The sequence below is a fragment of the Talaromyces marneffei genome, chromosome 8, assembly GCF_009556855.1.
Source record: "Talaromyces marneffei chromosome 8, complete sequence".
In the NCBI taxonomy this organism is placed as follows: Eukaryota; Fungi; Ascomycota; class Eurotiomycetes; order Eurotiales; family Trichocomaceae; genus Talaromyces; species Talaromyces marneffei.
Genome location: NC_072355.1, coordinates 509,437 through 527,375, shown reverse-complemented (window position 1 = coordinate 527,375; position 17,939 = coordinate 509,437). Strand labels below are relative to the sequence as shown.

At 45.7% G+C, this 17,939-nt stretch overlaps 4 protein-coding genes across 4 annotated transcripts; 1 reads left to right on the top strand and 3 right to left on the bottom strand.

Moving 5' to 3' along the window:
- Positions 1-3,294: 3,294 nt before the first annotated feature.
- On the top strand, positions 3,295-5,090 carry EYB26_009536 (uncharacterized protein; the record flags this gene model as incomplete). Its single annotated transcript, XM_054268786.1, has 3 exons — positions 3,295-3,671; positions 3,731-4,589; positions 4,668-5,090. The coding sequence occupies 3 exons, from the start codon at positions 3,295-3,297 to the stop codon at positions 5,088-5,090; spliced, it is 1,659 nt and encodes a 552-aa protein (XP_054124761.1).
- A 1,047-nt stretch (positions 5,091-6,137) lies between these two features.
- On the bottom strand, positions 6,138-6,932 carry EYB26_009535 (uncharacterized protein; the record flags this gene model as incomplete). Its single annotated transcript, XM_054268785.1, has 1 exon — positions 6,138-6,932. One exon carries the CDS (start codon positions 6,930-6,932, stop codon positions 6,138-6,140), a length of 795 nt encoding a protein of 264 aa, XP_054124760.1.
- Positions 6,933-9,040: 2,108 nt separating this feature from the next.
- On the bottom strand, positions 9,041-12,857 carry EYB26_009534 (uncharacterized protein; the record flags this gene model as incomplete). The annotated part of the gene is made up of 2 exons (XM_054268784.1): positions 9,041-9,203; positions 9,256-12,857. The coding sequence occupies 2 exons, from the start codon at positions 12,855-12,857 to the stop codon at positions 9,041-9,043; spliced, it is 3,765 nt and encodes a 1,254-aa protein (XP_054124759.1).
- Positions 12,858-13,261: 404 nt separating this feature from the next.
- EYB26_009533 (uncharacterized protein) lies at positions 13,262-15,522 on the bottom strand (the record flags this gene model as incomplete). Its single annotated transcript, XM_054268783.1, has 10 exons — positions 13,262-13,347; positions 13,407-13,524; positions 13,581-13,865; positions 13,915-14,429; positions 14,480-14,573; positions 14,622-14,856; positions 14,910-15,016; positions 15,073-15,314; positions 15,377-15,437; positions 15,496-15,522. 10 exons carry the CDS (start codon positions 15,520-15,522, stop codon positions 13,262-13,264), a joined length of 1,770 nt encoding a protein of 589 aa, XP_054124758.1.
- Positions 15,523-17,939: the final 2,417 nt, after the last annotated feature.

Genomic DNA, 17,939 nt, shown 5'->3' with positions numbered 1-17,939 from the left:
TGCTGCCCGGCTCCGCTTTTATTTTCTTACGCTCGTTTCTATTTTCTTCACGTCTGAAATGGGTCCTTGCCGTTTCATTTCTCGGCTGGTCCCGTGTGTATGGAACCTCCATGGCTGATGCTATATAACCCTCTCTCTCTCATTTGGCATATAAACTTCCGATTGTGCCCGCTTCTCTGCTGGGAATCATCAGACACACAAACTCAATTATATAAACATTCCCCATCCCCATCTATCCATCCACCTTTCCATCCATCCTCTCTTTCTTCCCCCAGCAAGACAAGACATTCTTTCGTTGGTCTTTTGATTTGTTGCTGTTGCTGTTGATTCATCGTCCTTGCTCCCTCATTTATAGCGATAGCGATCCACTTTTTTCTTTGTTTGCAGCAACAGCGTTATATCGCTTCAACAATCGTTCCGGGTGATACGAGAGAGATACATTGCTGCCTTGGTCTAAGACTCCCGCCAAAATCTCTCCCTGACTATCAATCTTTCAAACAACAGCAACAACAACCACACCAGTCTATCCGCCATGTGTTATCAAGTCGTTGAGCGCTACTCTGTGTGCCGCTGCCTTTACCACAAGCATTCTGTGGACCCGTGCACGGCCTACGGACAGAGAAATCATGTTGTTCAGGAAAAAACCGTCCTTGTGGGCTATGCCTGCCCAACGCATACTTCTCGACGCGGCGGTGGCTCAAACAACAACCCTAAGGGCTACCGGTAAGCGTAGAATGCAATGACCTGGACAGCCGACGGATTCTGAACGAACCATGAGACGAAGTTACGTGGAGGGAGTAAGAAATGCATTACGAGGCACGAGGACAGGAAACTTTCATTCTTTTACGAAGCGCTGGACACTTCAAATTTTTCATATGATTCCGATTCCCAGCGTTCATAGCTAGCGTTTCGATTTACGAACTTTAAGAGCTACTGACATCACAAACTTGGACACGAATTACGAACTCAGGGTTGCATCAAGGCTGCATTTCCGCCTCACCAGTGCTGGACTCCCAGGCGGACCAGCGTATGGGGAGGACTGGGGAAGGCGGCTTTCATTGTTCGACAAGATTGCACCTACGAATATTTACGGAGTCATGCGTCCTGAATCATGAGACGAGCTATGCATGGATAAACGATCAACGACGATTGTACAACTCGAAATTCCGCTCATTTGGAATCTGTTTTATCTCGGCTTTTTGCATAACAGGGGTTCTCGGATTGACTTTCTTTAGATGGCTCGCTGCATTTGAGGTGTTATCTGATTTCTTTGATTTTTCTGCGAGTTTGGCACTTTTCGGGTCAGTTTGCTTAAGCGATATACGTTGTACTGATTTATGATTTGTTATGTTTTATGTTTTATGTTTTATGTTTTATGCTTGCAATAAATTCAGAACTGGATTCTGGATCTAATAGGAGGGTGTTTCCGCCGGACAGAAATACTTTCCTTTCGGAATGTTTGGACGAAGTATAGAGATTTCTGTCAATCTGTGTGCATGAAAATACCTGGAGTGTTTTGGTCTTTCGCCTATTCAGCTGGTTGCGCTTCAGTTTCGAACGAGTTTGTCAAACGAGCCAGTATCTTTACAACGACGGAGGAAACAGGATTCAAACCCTGATAAAGCGACAAGGACCAACTTGCACACACCGCAGAGAGACGGACTTTGCTTTACTCAGTCTGACTCATTTTGTTAATGACGAATGGAACACGCGACTCAAACCGACATCAGAATCGGAAGAACGACATGGACATTGAGCGTGGTGATAGAGGCCCTAATTATCGATCTCGAACCCTGGTGGCTCGATTCGACACGCACCTATCTCCAAGACTTACGCCATTTCTTTATTTTCCGATGGTGGTGGATGGATTGTGTGACGATATTCCATTTGTTTCCCGAGGCATATTGCCGGACAAATTGTCTCTGTACTACACTAACTACTCTGTTATATACCATACTATATATATACTACATATGTAATTTTACGAACAAAAAAATCAAGAAAATCCTTTGATTAATCTTCCGTCTTATTTGTCCGTAAACTCGCAACAATATCATCGGGAGCAGTTAGTTATGTTAGATGCGTATTCTCCGATCACACTAGTCAGCAAGATTAGACTAGTAAGGCTCGTATTGGTGAGGCCCTGTGACCGTCAGGACATGCATGCGTCCTGCCTAGTGTGTGACCGTGGCCAGGGATTCGTAAGTTTGATTATATTATTTGTAGGGGTATATTATAAGCCCAATAGAGTCTAGATCTATGCATTATTTCTAGCAGGGCCGAGCAATCCGAAGACAGGGAAGATAGGTGGGGGTTGAATTATTTCCTATTTTGGTAATATATGGAAAAGCAAGGACTTTAGGGCTGCAGGGTGGCAAATTTTGTCTGTAAGAAAGATGTTTTTTTTTATCATGGTTTGGTTTACAAGTTGATTTATATTTGTTCCATGTACTAAGTTATCTGTGCTCTGTGTTATTCAAAAAAAAAAAAAAAATAAAAAAACAAGAATTATCAAATGTACCGGGGCAATAGTCTGGGATTACCACCGTAGTAGGGCCTAAAACAAGGAGAAAAGTCATTATCGCGGCAGAATACCAAGGAGAAACAAACAACGTACTCAGACTACACGATGTCGATTTTCCAAGTCGCCGTCAACGAAGACAAGGCCTTAGGCCCATGGTGGATTCAAGACCAGGCGCGCAATATGATATGCAAAAGAATCGAATGAACGCAATCCAGATGCGGAACCAAGGATTTGTTGGAGGAACCAATTTGATAGCCAGGGATGTCTAACGTATGATTCATCATATAAGTCCTCCCCTCGATTTCCGCTAGTTCTGAGCCCGGTGTATATCAATAAGTATGTTCTATATCTTTCCATTGTGTTGACAATATGCCAACCGAAGAAGAGATGTCAGATGCGACAATGTCCATAGAGCAGGGGCATGCAAAGATGGCATAATTCAACCCTAATTCTAATTCAGCCAACAGCAGAGATCGGCCCGCACAGAAGCGATTTCCTTTTTTTTTTTTTTTTTTTTTTTTCGTATACCAATCTGTTTTAAGTGAACGAATTTTCATGTAGGTCATGAGATAACAAAGTTTTACGGCGCTTCAATACTATATCCTTTTATATACAATCGAATCGTGCATTAGTTGAAACATACATCTGGTAAGCGGCTCAGCTGGACATCCATGCATGCGTTCGCTTAAACTTACAATAATCCCGACTGTGATTTGATCGTATCTATCATCACAGCAGATCATCAAGACCCAACTGTATAACTATCCAAAATGGACCTGCTCGAGTCTACCACCTTGACGTCCCTTGTGACCGACCTGATGAGACAAAATAAGATTCCTGGTCTATCGATTGCCGTCATTCACCACGAGGAGATCGCCTCAAAAGGCTACGGAATAGCCAGCTATGAAACCAACATGCCTTGCACTGGAGACACGCTGTTTGATATCGCCTCATGTGCAAAGTCCCTGACTGCTGCCTCTGTGGCGCTACTTGTCGAGGACAAGGATTACCCTGAGGTGCAATACGAAGCGCTAATGTCCCATCTCCTACCCGATGATTTTGTCATGGCAGAGAAAAGCTATACTGATGGTGTAACCGTGGAAGACATTATTAGCCATAGGACAGGTATGGCTTGCTATGTCTTCCTGTTCTTCTTCTTCTATACGCAATTGTTTACCCGCAAATCGCAAATCTGATCATCAACAGTCATGACAATGCCTTCATGGGCCCCAACGCCACCCATCCAGATAACGCAAAGTCCATCACAAGGAATCTGCGAAACCTCAAACCTGCCGCACCTCTACGCTCGCGATATCTCTATTGCAATCAGATGTACACCGTGGCCACACATCTCGTGGAGCACAAGTCCAAGAAAAGCTTCTCTAGATTTTTGGACGAGCGCATTTTTGCGCCTCTTAACATGGCTTCAACAACCTTACAACCGACAAGTGCCCACGCCAAGGGCTGGAGCGATAGAATGGCAAAAGGCTACATCTGGCAAAACGATGCATGGCGCGGATTTGATCCTCAAGACTGTCCTGAGGGACAGGGTGCAGGGTCTGTTATTTCGAGCGCGAATGACTTCATCAAATGGGTAAAAGCGTTGTTGTATCGTGAAGGCCCAATCAATGATAGAGTGTACCAGGGTCTTACTAAGATGCGCTCTATTGTGAACCCGAATGCGAGGAGGCTCAAGCCACATACTACACCAGCTATTTATACTGCTGGTATGGAGATGTATTACTACCGTGGGAACATGATTATTGGTCATGATGGTACTATACCCGGTTTCCGGAGTCGGTTCATATTCATGCCTGATCTGAAGTTCGGTGCTGTTGTGTTGGGGAATTCTGCTGGAGCTGGTGGTGCGTCCACGACAATTATTAGGGCGTTGATGGATGAGATTCTTGGGGTGTCTATGGAACAACGGCCATTACAGAATCCAAAAGAGAGAAAGAAGGAATATAAACAAAAGAAGGACCTTGCAACTCGATTGAAAGTGCACCATAATGACCGAAAAGAAGGTCAACCGAAAGACCAACAACCAGGATACCCAAGAGAGCCAGTATTGGAAGACAATCAAACCAAATCGACCACTCAGCTACAAGACCATACTTCAAATAACGACTAAAATCAACTGAAGTTGGAAAGCAACAAAACCAAGAAAACAAACCAACCACCACAAGGGCAAAAGAAGCAAAGCAAAAATCCAGTGCATCATGAGAAGCTTCCTCCACCTCCTCAAAGAACGCCTCTAGAAGCCTATGTGGGCAGATTCTGGAACGCAGGGTATCGAGCTATGATAGTTACAATCAAAGATGATGATCAGCTTTACATAGATGCCACGGATCGCTCGAACGGGTTTACTATGACGTTTGAGCATGTCAAGAATCAGACCGAGTACATTGCGCATGTGAGGGATGTCATTGAACTTGAAGACGAGTCGGTTGATGCGAGATTTGTGTTTGAGAACGGCAAGGTTGTGAAGATAGGACTGGATTTGGAGCCGGCCATTAGAGAGATGATATGGTTTGAACGAGATGACAACGGCTTTGGAGTGATATGAATGGGATGGCTAGGTTGAAATCCTGTTTCAGACGGTTTGTTGATTTTGTTGAAAGAGGTAGGTCACGATAGTTGGCTATTCTTGCTTATTATTTTGGTTTCATGTGCAGGGTGAGGTCGTTTGGGACTGCTAGAAAGGACATCTGGAGAAGGCTACTGGCAAGAGTACCTACGTTGGCCGCTTATGACAATTGGACAGACTCTCAGTAAGTGAAAAATGCCAATGATATTATATTGTATAATACCTACATTCTACTTTACTTACTCTCCGTTTGATACATTATCTTAATGCTCGTAGATGTGAAATTCGAGTCAAGTGATTGATCATTGATTCAAACTACCTAAAGTATACATAGATAGAAGATAAAAAAAACCAACCACCATCCTACATCTGCTAGGATGCTTCCCACATAGCCTTGATCGAATCTTATCGACAATCAAAGCCATATAAAAAGAAACATAGGCAGACATTTCCGTTTGAGGATTTTACGGATCCCAAATCCATGCGTGGCCGAGCTGTGTGCTAGTCAATCATTTTGATGACCCATCATTAAACACGAAGCGAGACCGGCTCAAATCGTGGACGCTGGGTCACTTGGTGGTTGACTAGATGAAGTAGTCCCCGAGTATTGTTGTTCGTCGTAGGATCGTGTCGACACAGCTGGTTCATGGTATAGTTGTCGTTGGTATTAATTAATAAGTATATATATCCTTTGAATGATTTTTTGTTTGTTTTTCGAATTTTTTGGGTTTTCTTTTGTTGCTTTTCGTCTTTTCATATCAATCATTGTCGTAAAAAATATGTTCGAGAAATTCGAATTGAGAAAATCGTTTGACTGCATAATCAATTGCGATTCGTTCCGCGTTGTTGGATTCATGTTTTGAGCATAAAAGCGTCTTCTCCTGGGATGCGAAACGATTTTTGCACAGATGAAAGGAGTGACATGAGGATATTCAAGAATATCGTCATTGGGCGCAAGCTGTTTGCCGTCAAGATCAGATATTGAAAAAAAGATTTAGGGGGGTTTAAAAGAAATCTTTTTCATCTTCAACGGCGAACAACAATGCCTTGACGGCGGGCACCACGGCGAGCAGATCGGTATTCAGAGTCCGACTCGGACTCAGAGCACTCACTACCATCCGAAGAGTCGGAGTAGCCGCATCGGCTACCGCCACAGTCAAGCTTGACGCGGTCCCCCTTGCGAGTGATTCCGTAGCGCTCACAGCGGCACACGGAAGCGGGATCACTGAGCGAGGACAGCGAGGAAGGCGAGGTGCTGTCCGTGCGAGATGAGAGGGATGATCCGACTGAGCTTGGGGGGCTGCTGGAGTACGAGTCGTAGTCGTCTGACAGACGCGAGTCTGAGAAGCGATCCGACAATTCATCGACGGTAGGGAAGCAGTCACCTTCACGAATGCCGCGGGAAGCGTAGGGCTTGGAAGGCTTGGGGTGCTGAATCTTGGAGGGAGACAAAGCACGACCCTTGGGGATATCGACGGACTCGCGACGAGCATGGCTGGAGCGAGAGCTGGACTTGCTGCTGCCGTTACCACCGGGAACATCGAGAATGTTCAATTTGCGGCCGGTGGTGGGCTCAGTGGTGAACTCGACGGCGGGGTCGTGGGAGACGTGGTATCCATCCATGATGTAGTAGTACCAATAACGACCGCCGAGTTGCAAGACTGAGGTCTGGAAGCGGAATTTGCCGGTCCATGCTCCTGACTTGGTAGTATCCTTGGACAAGGGGAGTTCGCGAGAGTAGTTGTCCCAGGATCCAACGAGGTGCACTGATTTGACGCTTCGGGAAGTGCGGATGGAGAAGTTCAATTGAACAGCGGCCATTTTGATATGCAGTGATGAAAAAATCGAACAATAAAATATTATATTAGTGTAATAATTTCCGTGGTGAGATTGGACTCAAAAAAGGAACAGAGCTTCTTTTGGCGATAGAAGTTTCAGAAAGATGTATCGATGGAAGATTGCCTGGAATCCAGCGTGACCGGTATAACAGCAATCAAGAATTGAGACAAGAGGATCAACGAAGTAGCGATTCGTAGATCCTGACGACGGAAATCGACAAGTGTAGAATATTAGAGATAAAAAAGCACGATAGGATAATAATCGAATTCGAGCAAGTATTGAGCTGCACAACGCAATTTGTCGACCGGCGACAAATGAAGCTTTGTTGGTATAAAAAAATTGTCTAGTTTATCAAAGTTGACCAAGTCGCGAATATTTCAGATTAGTTGAACGAGCACAGCTCGATGCAATTTGATAGTAATTGAGAAAGGGAGAAAAATTATTGAAGGCGAGAAACACACAACGAAACAAGTGCAGCCAGTGCAACTTGGTAAACTTTGATAAAACTAAAGGGCAGCTCAAACAAGAAAAAGCTTGCTGAAGAAAGAAAAGAAGAAAGAAAAAAGAAGTTTCAAAATTTGACGGCGGCACAGCAGCCATTTTTATGTCGAGGACGAGAGCTGCGGGGGATGGGAACTAACCACACCAACCACACCTGTCAACATCATAACAGGGATGGTATGGGTCATGACATGGGCCGGTGTAGACATCAAAGTTCACATGGCTTCTAGACTTGGATTCTCAAATCAAAGAGAAAGGCACCAACTACAGCACACGGACAGTTCTTGCAGGACACCCGCGCGAAAAGTCGGTCGCTGGTTGACTGAACTGTTCAGGAGTGGGGATCAGCCCAGCGTCGCTCTGCAGATAAACAAGACTGATCTCTCTGTTGGTGTGATATCCTGAATAGGGTTCAAGGTCGAATGTTCTGCCAATCAGCGGAGCGAGTGGTGGAAAAGATGTGATGGGCGCATAATTGGAAGGGATGATTGGAGATGCGGCGGGGAGGAATCACAAATGCCTTGGAACCTAAGCTTACTCTATTTACCATGGTCGCCCGTGCGGCTTGGATCGGATCGAATCATCGAGAGGGGACGTCTAAGAATAGAACGAGGCATCGCATTGGTTGTACGATGTGTTTATCGAGAATGAGATGCTCATGCTTCTGGCCAACCGGAGCGCGGCAATTGACGCTGGACCGGACTAGGATGGCTTAGGGCTTCTGGGTCTCACCACTCACAGCATCGCATTGCTCTCTCGAGATGCGGACTACCCATGTACACCATACGTACTTGCATATGTCTTCCCTCCATTGTGTGGTGATTTAATGTCTGTCTTATTGGAGGTGTGGATCTGCTCCTTCTATACGAGTGGTGGTGCATTAATATCCTTCTTTATACTCCGTACAAAAGGTTTCCGTACCTATCTTCCCAGAATTCTTCTGAAGAATCATCGGACTTGGCTGGTGGACCAACATCCATGCATGATCCCTGAAGAATTGCCTGTCAGCTGGATTGCCAATATGCAAGATTCTCCGATAAACAGGATATGTATCATCACCGTTTACCATTAGCAGCTTCACCAGGTGGTGGGTGTCCTACGTTGCACCCTGATGTTTCCTAATCTACGGAGTAAAGTACAAACTGTACCCCTCGGACTAGATACCGTCAGATAGAAAGCAAAAAGACCGAGACCTATTTGTACGGAAAAATGGCATTCTAGAGCAAAAAAAAGTAAAAATACAAATCAGGGTTCGACCAATATTGCCCGCATATTTCCCCCAAAAGTGAAAAGGCCGACAAAAAACCAGATGGGATGTAATTTTGTTCTTTTAGCCGGAGATTCTTTCGTCGGTTATCTCCGTGGCATATTTTCAATATTATTAACAGATGGCAACCTCAAACAAGAAGCTCGAGTCGGCTCCTTCCGCATAAACAGGTTAAAAATGATAAAGATGTATGAAAAAGGTGATTAAACGCTGTACGCCTTGAGAATGCCAAATATGTCATCAAAGGTTGGGAAGTCTTGAAGAAAGTTTTCTCGATGTAACGCCAGGGATGCGCTAGCCGGGGTCCGTCTTTGAATTGCATCTATCGGATAGAGACACCAGAGCGGTCGGTGAACATGCGCGCCGCAATGTTCATTGCGGCAAGTTCCTGGAAAAGTAACTTGGCTGCATATGGGATGTGAACTTGAGAAATGCGGTGCTTGTTGTTGCATAGTCGACATTCGAAAAGTCCTTTCTTGAGTTTTCTGCACGTATGTTAGCATAAGAGTATGTGTGCGGGGCTGTGGATAAACTTACGCAATCGGAGTCATCAAACCGCAGTCATCGCAAATGTGGACACGGAATGGATCTGATACATCGAAAAGACGCTCCTTCAAGAAGGCACTGGCACCGTGTGCAATCATACAATCGCGCTCCATCTCTCCGAAACGTAGACCACCGTCACGGGCACGACCTTCTACAGGCTGTCTGGTCAAGATCTGAGTAGGACCACGTGCACGAGCGTGGATCTTGTCGTCCACCATATGTCGGAGACGTTGGTAGTACGTAGGACCCAAGAATACTTGAGCCTTGAGCTTCTTACCAGTATGACCGTTGTACATCACTTCGAACCCACGCGACTGGTAGCCATGCTCGCGTAGCAATCGAGACACAGAGTCGACAGTGACATCTGTGAAGGGAGTGGCGTCACCTTCAAAACCACGAAGGGAAGACACTTTACTCAATTGACACTCAATCAAGTGAGCAATCGTCATACGAGAAGGAATGGCGTGAGGGTTGATGATCAAATCCGGAACGATACCCTCGCGCGTAAAAGGCATATCTTCATGACGATAGGTGATACCAATAGTACCCTTCTGACCGTGACGCGAAGCAAACTTGTCACCAATTTGAGGAATCTTTGTCGTTCGCATACGAACTTTGACCAATCTGAGATCAGGATCGTTGCCGGTAGTCAACAACACCTGATCGACAATACCAGATTCGGTAGCTCGTAGCGGTGTAGATACATCCACCTTTGTATGTGCCTTGGTACGTTGACCCAGTTCCTCAGACTCTGGTGCCAAAGGAGCGGTCTTACCGATAATAATGTCTTCACCGGTGACACGAACGCCTGGCGCCACGAGACCATCATCTTCGATCTTGTCGTAAGTACCTTTCCTCATACCGAGTGTGTCAGAACGCATCGGCTTTTCAAACTTCTCAATGGTCTGAAGACCAAGCTTTCTTTCCGCCTCGGTATAGGTGCGGTAAAACAAACTACGGAAGAGACCGCGGTCAATGCTGCTTTGGTTCATAATGACCGAATCTTCCTGGTTGTATCCAGAGTAACAAGCGATGGCAACAATGGCGTTTTGGCCGGCAGGCAATTCTCGGAATTTGAGGAACTCCATAGACCGCGTAGTGGCCAAGGGCTTCTGAGGGTAGTAGAGAATGTTGGCCATGGTCTCCATGCGCTGGTCGAAATTGGTCAAAAAGACACCCATAGCTTGTTTACCCATAGCAGATTGGTAAGTGTTACGAGGAGATTGATTGTGATCGGGGAACGGAATGATACTGGCGCAAATACCGAGAATCATACTTGGATGAATCTCACAGTGAGTCCAGATGTGCGCCCTCTGACTCAACACTGAACGGACACGCTTGTTTGGATCATTATTGTCTTCAGGCAAGGTATAACCGGCTTGTAGTTGTTTCGAAATTTCGAGATCCTCAGGAGACATGGCGATCATGATAGTTTCTTCTTCTTCGGCATCAACATACTCAATAACTCCTGATTTGACAAGACCCTCCCAACCGTAATACTGTTCCCTTCGTTCTTCGGGGTCAAGATCTGGTGGAAGTTCGCGGTCTGCTTCAAGCCTGCGAATATGGTCTTTGTTGAGTACCAAAGAACCGCAGTTTTCGCTTCGTGGGTCGTTGTCGATAACGAAAAGTGGTCGACAAACACGGCCGGCATCTGTGAAAATCTTGAACTCCCGGTCACGAATGTCACGAACCAAACTGACTTCGTGCGAAATCATGTTTCGTCGACGTAGTGACTGGACAGTGCTGACCAAATGCGCTGGGTCACGATGAACACCAACCCAAACACCATTGACAAAGACCTTGGTGGCATGAGGGGTAACGAGTGGTTCAAACTCTTCGAGTACTTCCATGTTCCGCTGGATCATGAAATCAACAATAGGCTCGCTAGGAGAACCCACAGTGATAGAACACATCAAAGCCAAATTCTTGACCAAACCACAAGCTTGACCTTCAGGGGTCTCGGCAGGACAAACCAGACCCCAGTGAGTGTTGTGTAGCTGACGAGGCTTGGCAATTTTTCCATCACGACCAATAGGTGTATTGGTACGTCTTAAATGAGACAAAGTAGAGGCAAAGGTGTATCGACTAAGCACCTGGGAGACACCTGCTTTCGAGCTCATTGCCTTCTTCTGTTCACCCCAGTTTCCGGTAGCGAGTGCATATTTCAAACCACCTGTAAGAGTGGCTGGCTTGAGACCGACGTTAAGAACCACTTCACGGTTTGTTTCAACGCATCTCTGGACGTAGCGGGTGAGATCTCTTGTAACACGGGTGAAAAGAGTTCGGAAAAGCGTAGCAAGTAATGGACCAGCCAGATCTAGTCGCTTTTTACCGAAGTGGTCACGATCATCGACATCTCGACGGCCAAGAGCACATTGCAGCAGTTTATGAACCATGTAACCCAAGAAGAAAGCCTTCCTAGTTTCACTTCCTTCACTCTGGGAAATGTGAGGAAGGAACTCTTTCTGCATAATTTCTCTTGCATATCGCACGCGTCTGTCATGGCTCATACTGGTTTGGGACGAACCACGTTTGCTGATAAAGTCGAGCGCAACCTCACGATCTTGAATAACGAAACCTTCTTCAATACAAGGCTTCAACATCTCCAACATAGGTGTGTCATTGCGATCATAACAAATGTGGTTAAGAATATCTTCATCGGAAACGACACCAAGAGCTCGGAACACAATGACGATGGGAATATCTGTCTTGATGTATGGCAGGGAAGATCTGATGGTTGGACCGAATCCACCCTTGCTGCTGTCGCCCTTAGCGAAAAGCTTGAGCGAAAGTTGAGAAAGAATGCGAGAACCCTTCTCAACAGCACTTCGAATTTCTGCGATATAAGGCGTCGGGCTGGGAGGCGCCTTCTTGAAGACCTGAACGATATTTCCAGCACTTCGCTCCTGTGCGATCAAAACCTTCTCACTTCCGTTGATGATGAAATAACCACCAGAATCATATGGGCATTCATTCCAGTTGTATAGGCTTTGCTCGCTGAGATCTCTCAGCAAACAATATTTCGACTTCAACATAATAGGAATTCTGCCGATATAACAACCCTTCGCCTCTTCCTCTGAAACGACCAACGGCTTCTCCTCCCAGTCTAGGTATGTTCCGCCAGGCTTCTGTTCCTCATTCTCATCGCCTTCACCTTCGCGGTCGACGGCCTTGCGCTCGCGACCTTCCGTTAATCTTCGCTGAACGTTGAGATAGAGAGGGGAGGCATAGGTGAGATTTCGATGACGCGCCTCCATGGGCAGGAGGAGAGTTGCAGCTCCGTTGATTTCAGAAAACGATGGTCGGGCAAGCATAATTGTGCCATATTTGATTTCATATCGACGGATAACAACCGGATCGATTTCGTCTTCGTTCGGCGTGATTGTCTGATCGATGGTAACCTGTCCCTGCTCTTCGACTAACTCCTGCATCGTCGAAGAGATGAATTCATCGAAAGAGTCCAACTGCTGGGACACTAGACCTTTTGTGTCGAAGTACGATGAAATGACGGTCCAGCAATCCTCAGAAGTGATGCCTTCCTCCTCATCCTCGTAGTATTCATCCTCGTACACCTCCTCGTAGTCCGCCATGATTGAAATGCGCGCGGTCTCAACAACTCTCCCCGTGGATGAAAACTCGTGAGAAAAGAGTAAGGAATAGAACTTTTCACTTGAAGCGCGTGGAAGCGCTCGAAAGCTTCAAGTTCTCGACGGTCAGGGGTGATGAGTGGTGAAAGAGAGTGTTTTGAGAGATGAAAATGACAAAAGCAATCGCTGTGCTGTATCTCCGACTGGAGTTTCTGGCTGGATCTTTTGTCTTGGCGCGGCTCGGCCGCCACTGAAGCAGTTGTCCTATTGGGGCTTAGCGTGATATATAAGGTCACGTGCTTTTTCTTCAATTAACCCTCATTTCAACTACAACTTGCAATAGTTGGATTCTTTATAGGGGATGCAGGCTTTCAGTCGCGTCGATGTACATTTCTTCTAATAGTGAGCTATTGTACAAACTGCAGCAATGTGCTTAACATATCCTTCAAGTCTTTCTCGCCTTCATCCTCGTCTCCCAGATCATTTACTTGGTCTAGAATTGCCTAAGGTTAGCTTCTGGGATCAAAATTTCGAGCGCAGCTAAGGACTTACCTTGAAGGGTCTTTCCAATTAATGAGATGTCTTCATCTCGGTCACCCAACAATGCCGATATCTTGGTCTTCGCTCCATCATCTTCGGCAATGAGCCATGCAAGAATGACATCAATAGTCTGAAAGTGAGTGTTAGTTTAAAAAGTGGGTTACCTCGAGTGCATTGGGTCCATACCTGAAGTGCAAAAAGACCAGCATCGAGCCGGCGGGAAAGCCATTCTCCCGCCATGATCTCCTGATCTGATTCATCCAACCCCTGACGCTCCTGCTCGATGCCAGACTCAACAGGACTAAGTCGGGATGAATATTCTCTCCTCAACTTGATCAACTTTTCAATCTTCTCGTAGTCTTTCTCCATAAACTTTGCCAGTGTCCGTATACGAGGAGCTGACCCACCGGGTAGATGCCGAAGAAGAGACGCAAATATGCCCAGCAAGTGCTCCATGGCTTCTTTTTCTTGCTGTGAGAGAGGTTAGCAATGGTAACCGGAAAGTCATAGTCACAAATACCTTCTTCATGAACATGCCAAATACCGTCCTGAGGCCAGCAACCTCAATCAGACGATCACATGCAGCTGCGCCTGTCTGCCCTGACAACGCATGATCTAATGTTCGCAACGCTCTCTGCTTACTGAGCTTGCCCTCTCGAAGCATGATTTGTGCAAGTTCAACACCTTCGGCCTCTAAGAACTTTGCTTTGCCATCCTCCTCGTCTACCACACATGTGAGGCAATCGAAGAGATTTTCAACATATTCTTCTTCGTCCGAATCCTTCTCAGGATCTCGTTTGCGATATGAACTCAATAATTGTAGCAGAACGTCCACGCCATTGAGCGAGACAAATTTGTTTCGGTTCTTGGAAGATGACTGTAAAAGGATAGCGAGGATTTCTGCTGAATACTGTTTGTTTTGCCCTACTGGCGTCTCTTTTTGCTGGATACGCGACAACAGCCAGGGTATTATGCTGGCGTCCTGCCCGATTTTCTCAGCGATTGAGGATTGAGAGGCTAAATTCTCAAGTACATCTGATTGTACATCAGTATAAGAAAGAAGCAAAACCAGAATTGACACTCACTTAGAACGTAATAAACTCCGCTTCGGTCTGCATCCTGGGACTCGTCTAAGCGTGAAAGATTTTGAGCTAGTAGCTCAATAACATCGGCATCGAGCTTGTGATGTTAGTCTTGAATCTCAATATGACGGAGAAGAAATTATACCATGGCATTGACTAAGCTGTCCCAGTGCTCTTGTTCGGCTTGCACATCCTCGTCCGTCAGTTCTGTTAGCGTTTGAATTGCGTCAATTGCGATGTCTGTATTTTCATGCGCAAGAAGAGAGACAAGGGATGCGACGCATCCCAGTTTCGCAAACTCTTCGTATAGTTCAGGGTGTTCAGAAAGAACAGATAGGGATTTTATATCGGCGTCGAGATCGGCTTCGGAGACCATGAATCTGATGATGCATTAGCAATCGCAATCATGCCAGCGCAGGCGAATGCTACACACTTTTGCGGATCATTTTCGAATTTCGCACGCAGCTCTGCATTCTTTGATACGCGCTTCTCAAAGTTCAAAGCTAAACGCCTCACCCATGCAATATCGATTTTTTCCACCTGTACCCGACGATATCAGTCGCATGTTACCCTCGCCGCTTATAAATACCACTCACAGCTGTATCTCCATCCTGATCCTGTCGATCTAAATAATCCATAGCCTGAGCCGTCTCCTTTGCCATGCCTCCTCCGAAAAATCGTCCTTCCTCGTCGTCAGGCACATCTTCTTCGAAATCGGGTGGAAGGTCGGGTCCCGCAAAGTCGCTCTCGTCTTCCGGCTCGTCGTCGACAGCTGCAGCTTTTCCTTTGCCTTTGACATCGCCGTTGGCGCCTAACTTCGCCGCTTTGTAGAATGCATCTATCCGGTTATAGTTAGCACTTTGCGCCAAAGGAATCGATGCTCGGAGGGGCTCGACGTACTAGGGTCATGGTTCGGTTGTTCGAGTTTGCGCTTGCCGCTCCCTTGAACAACTACAGGTTTCTGTAATTGTGTTAACAGGCGCGATCTATACACCAAATTCCAAATTCATCAAATGCACCTTGAAAATATCATCAAAGCTTGCCATTCTGCCCTTCCGCGATTCGTAGCTGTATTGTTGATTCGGAGGTAAAACTGGCCTAGACCGATCTCACAAGCGCGTCCCTGGGTCGTGACCAAACACACGTCGAATGACAACCGATGCGCTCTGAAACAGATAACATAAATCTCAGTTCATTGATAGTCGTGACGAGATTGGCAAAGAAAAGCTCTTTGAAGTGTGACATGTGAGAGCTCTTAATGATAAACTACGGCTGCCCAAGAGAGCTCAGACCGCAGAATCTTATCCAATGACGCCAAGCTAATTTATTTCCGCAAAAGAATTCTTCCAACAGATCTCCATCAATCAACCACTTGACAAAACGTTCCGCCATCGAGCATTCCAACTTCTGAATTTGTCATCTCCTCCTTCAATTTATCGGACTATATACATATTACGAAAATGGCTCCCAAGCGTGTTGTTGTCCAGTCCGGTCGCCGCGACCAAGAACAAGCCGGTCTTTTCGGCGCCACATATAAGGAGATCACCAACCCAGAGAACGCTACTATTGTGCGAAGCATTGTCATCTTCAGTGTATGTCTATTCCAGACAAGATACATCCGTGTCAATGTTGACGGTGCGCTAACATTTCCAACAGGCAGCGGTTGCCTTCTTCCACAGCAGTTTGAGCGAGTTCCTGATTCCTCCGTAAGTTCTTGAAGGCATCACATCAACCTGATCTATCGATATCTTAAGCGCATTCTCGAAGGAGAAACCTGGCGTATAGGACCAATTGACTAACAACAATTTTGACACCATAGTCTATAAATGCTCGACTCCGACATGTTCGCCGAACCTCTTCTCTTCCGCTCCCATCGCATAACAACAACGAAGTCTACACACTTGGCTCTTTTTGACATACAACAAATGAACTCAAGGGTCTCTTTGCGAATATCATGAATAAACTGCTCGCTTTACCAGTAACGTGGCGGGCCTTGTATTATAGTCTGTTTTGATAATCACGGGGTGAATTCAATATTATCCGTTCCATACATCTCTTTCGAGAATTATGCGTTCAAATTTTCAAACCACTATCCACGGCAGTTCGAATTGTACTGAGCATACAGCATTAGATTGCCGTGAGATAAATTATGGGCAAAAGGAAGTAGCTGGTGGTGACATATCATCTCCAAACAAGCAGTTTCGACATCTGGACACTTCTCAAGTACCTGTCATTATATTTGCTTGAGGTCAAAGTACGCTCTCTTTATGAGTTCTGATAGATAGTTATGCAATAGTTCCCACCAGCCTTCTGCTGAGCGATTCACATATCTATTGTGTGGCCCATAACACCGCAGGATGCTTATCGTCAATCCCCCATTCCGGGACGAAAAACAATTCAATCGGATTTTACCTGGGCTATATGACGAGCCTGTAGTACTCAATAAAATCACGAGGATAAGAGTCATAGATGTATGACTCTCAAGCTAGCTGCATCAATTTCGTCACGGCTTACTCACCATCTGAACTTCATCATTCCATTCGAACTGCTAGTTCTAACAAACAAAGAACAGATAGAAGATATCAATCCTAGGGCATTGCACGAGCCGCTTTGAACGCCTCACAACGAGAATTACGCTCTTGGTTGGTACGGAGTCTATTCCAAGACTCATTTATACGATGAATGGCAACCTTTCTTGCGTCATCATCCCATACTTTCTGAGAGCATCTTTTCAATATGATTATATATCGTCATTCCAGAGGAGTCACACTTGAGTCAAAGACTATAATTTTCCAGCTGAACGCAAGCTTATATGCAGCAATGGCTCCCTATATCGACCTAGCTACGTATAACAAACCGGTCTCAGGATTCCTGATATCACGAGTTTTCTCACTTCTTGCAACACGAGCATATCTTTCTTCTTAGGACTTTGACACATCTGCAGTCTTCCCATGACCGAAGATGCAACAGCCTCTGCGGCCCCTACAACCCCCGAGTTCGAAGTAGATGTTCGCTTATTAAAAGAGTCTGCTAGGCTTCGTCTTCCCCCCGTCAGTTTGGGCACCCTTAGAAACATGGGATTTTGCATTGTGAATGAAAATTCTTTATATCGTCTCTGGAAGATAGATATTAAATTGATATGTGCCTATGGGTGTAAAGTCGAGGATCTTTTGCGATAGAGTGAAGATAAGGTCTTCGCAGAACAGGTTCATCAAATACTTGGCCCAGCCAGCTCGGACACCAGATGGCTCGAGCGAAATCATCCTTTATGGGATCCTAAAGAAAGAAACATATGGCCAGAGCCTGCTGTACTATGGCATAATTGTATCAGAGACTGTATTATTCAGGGCAATGTTATCAGCCTCCATGGCGAAGCATTAAACGAGGAACAAAAAGCCTACATAACTTATGCTATCTTGTTGCTTCATGGTGGACCTTTAGACCCAACAGGGATAGACTTGGG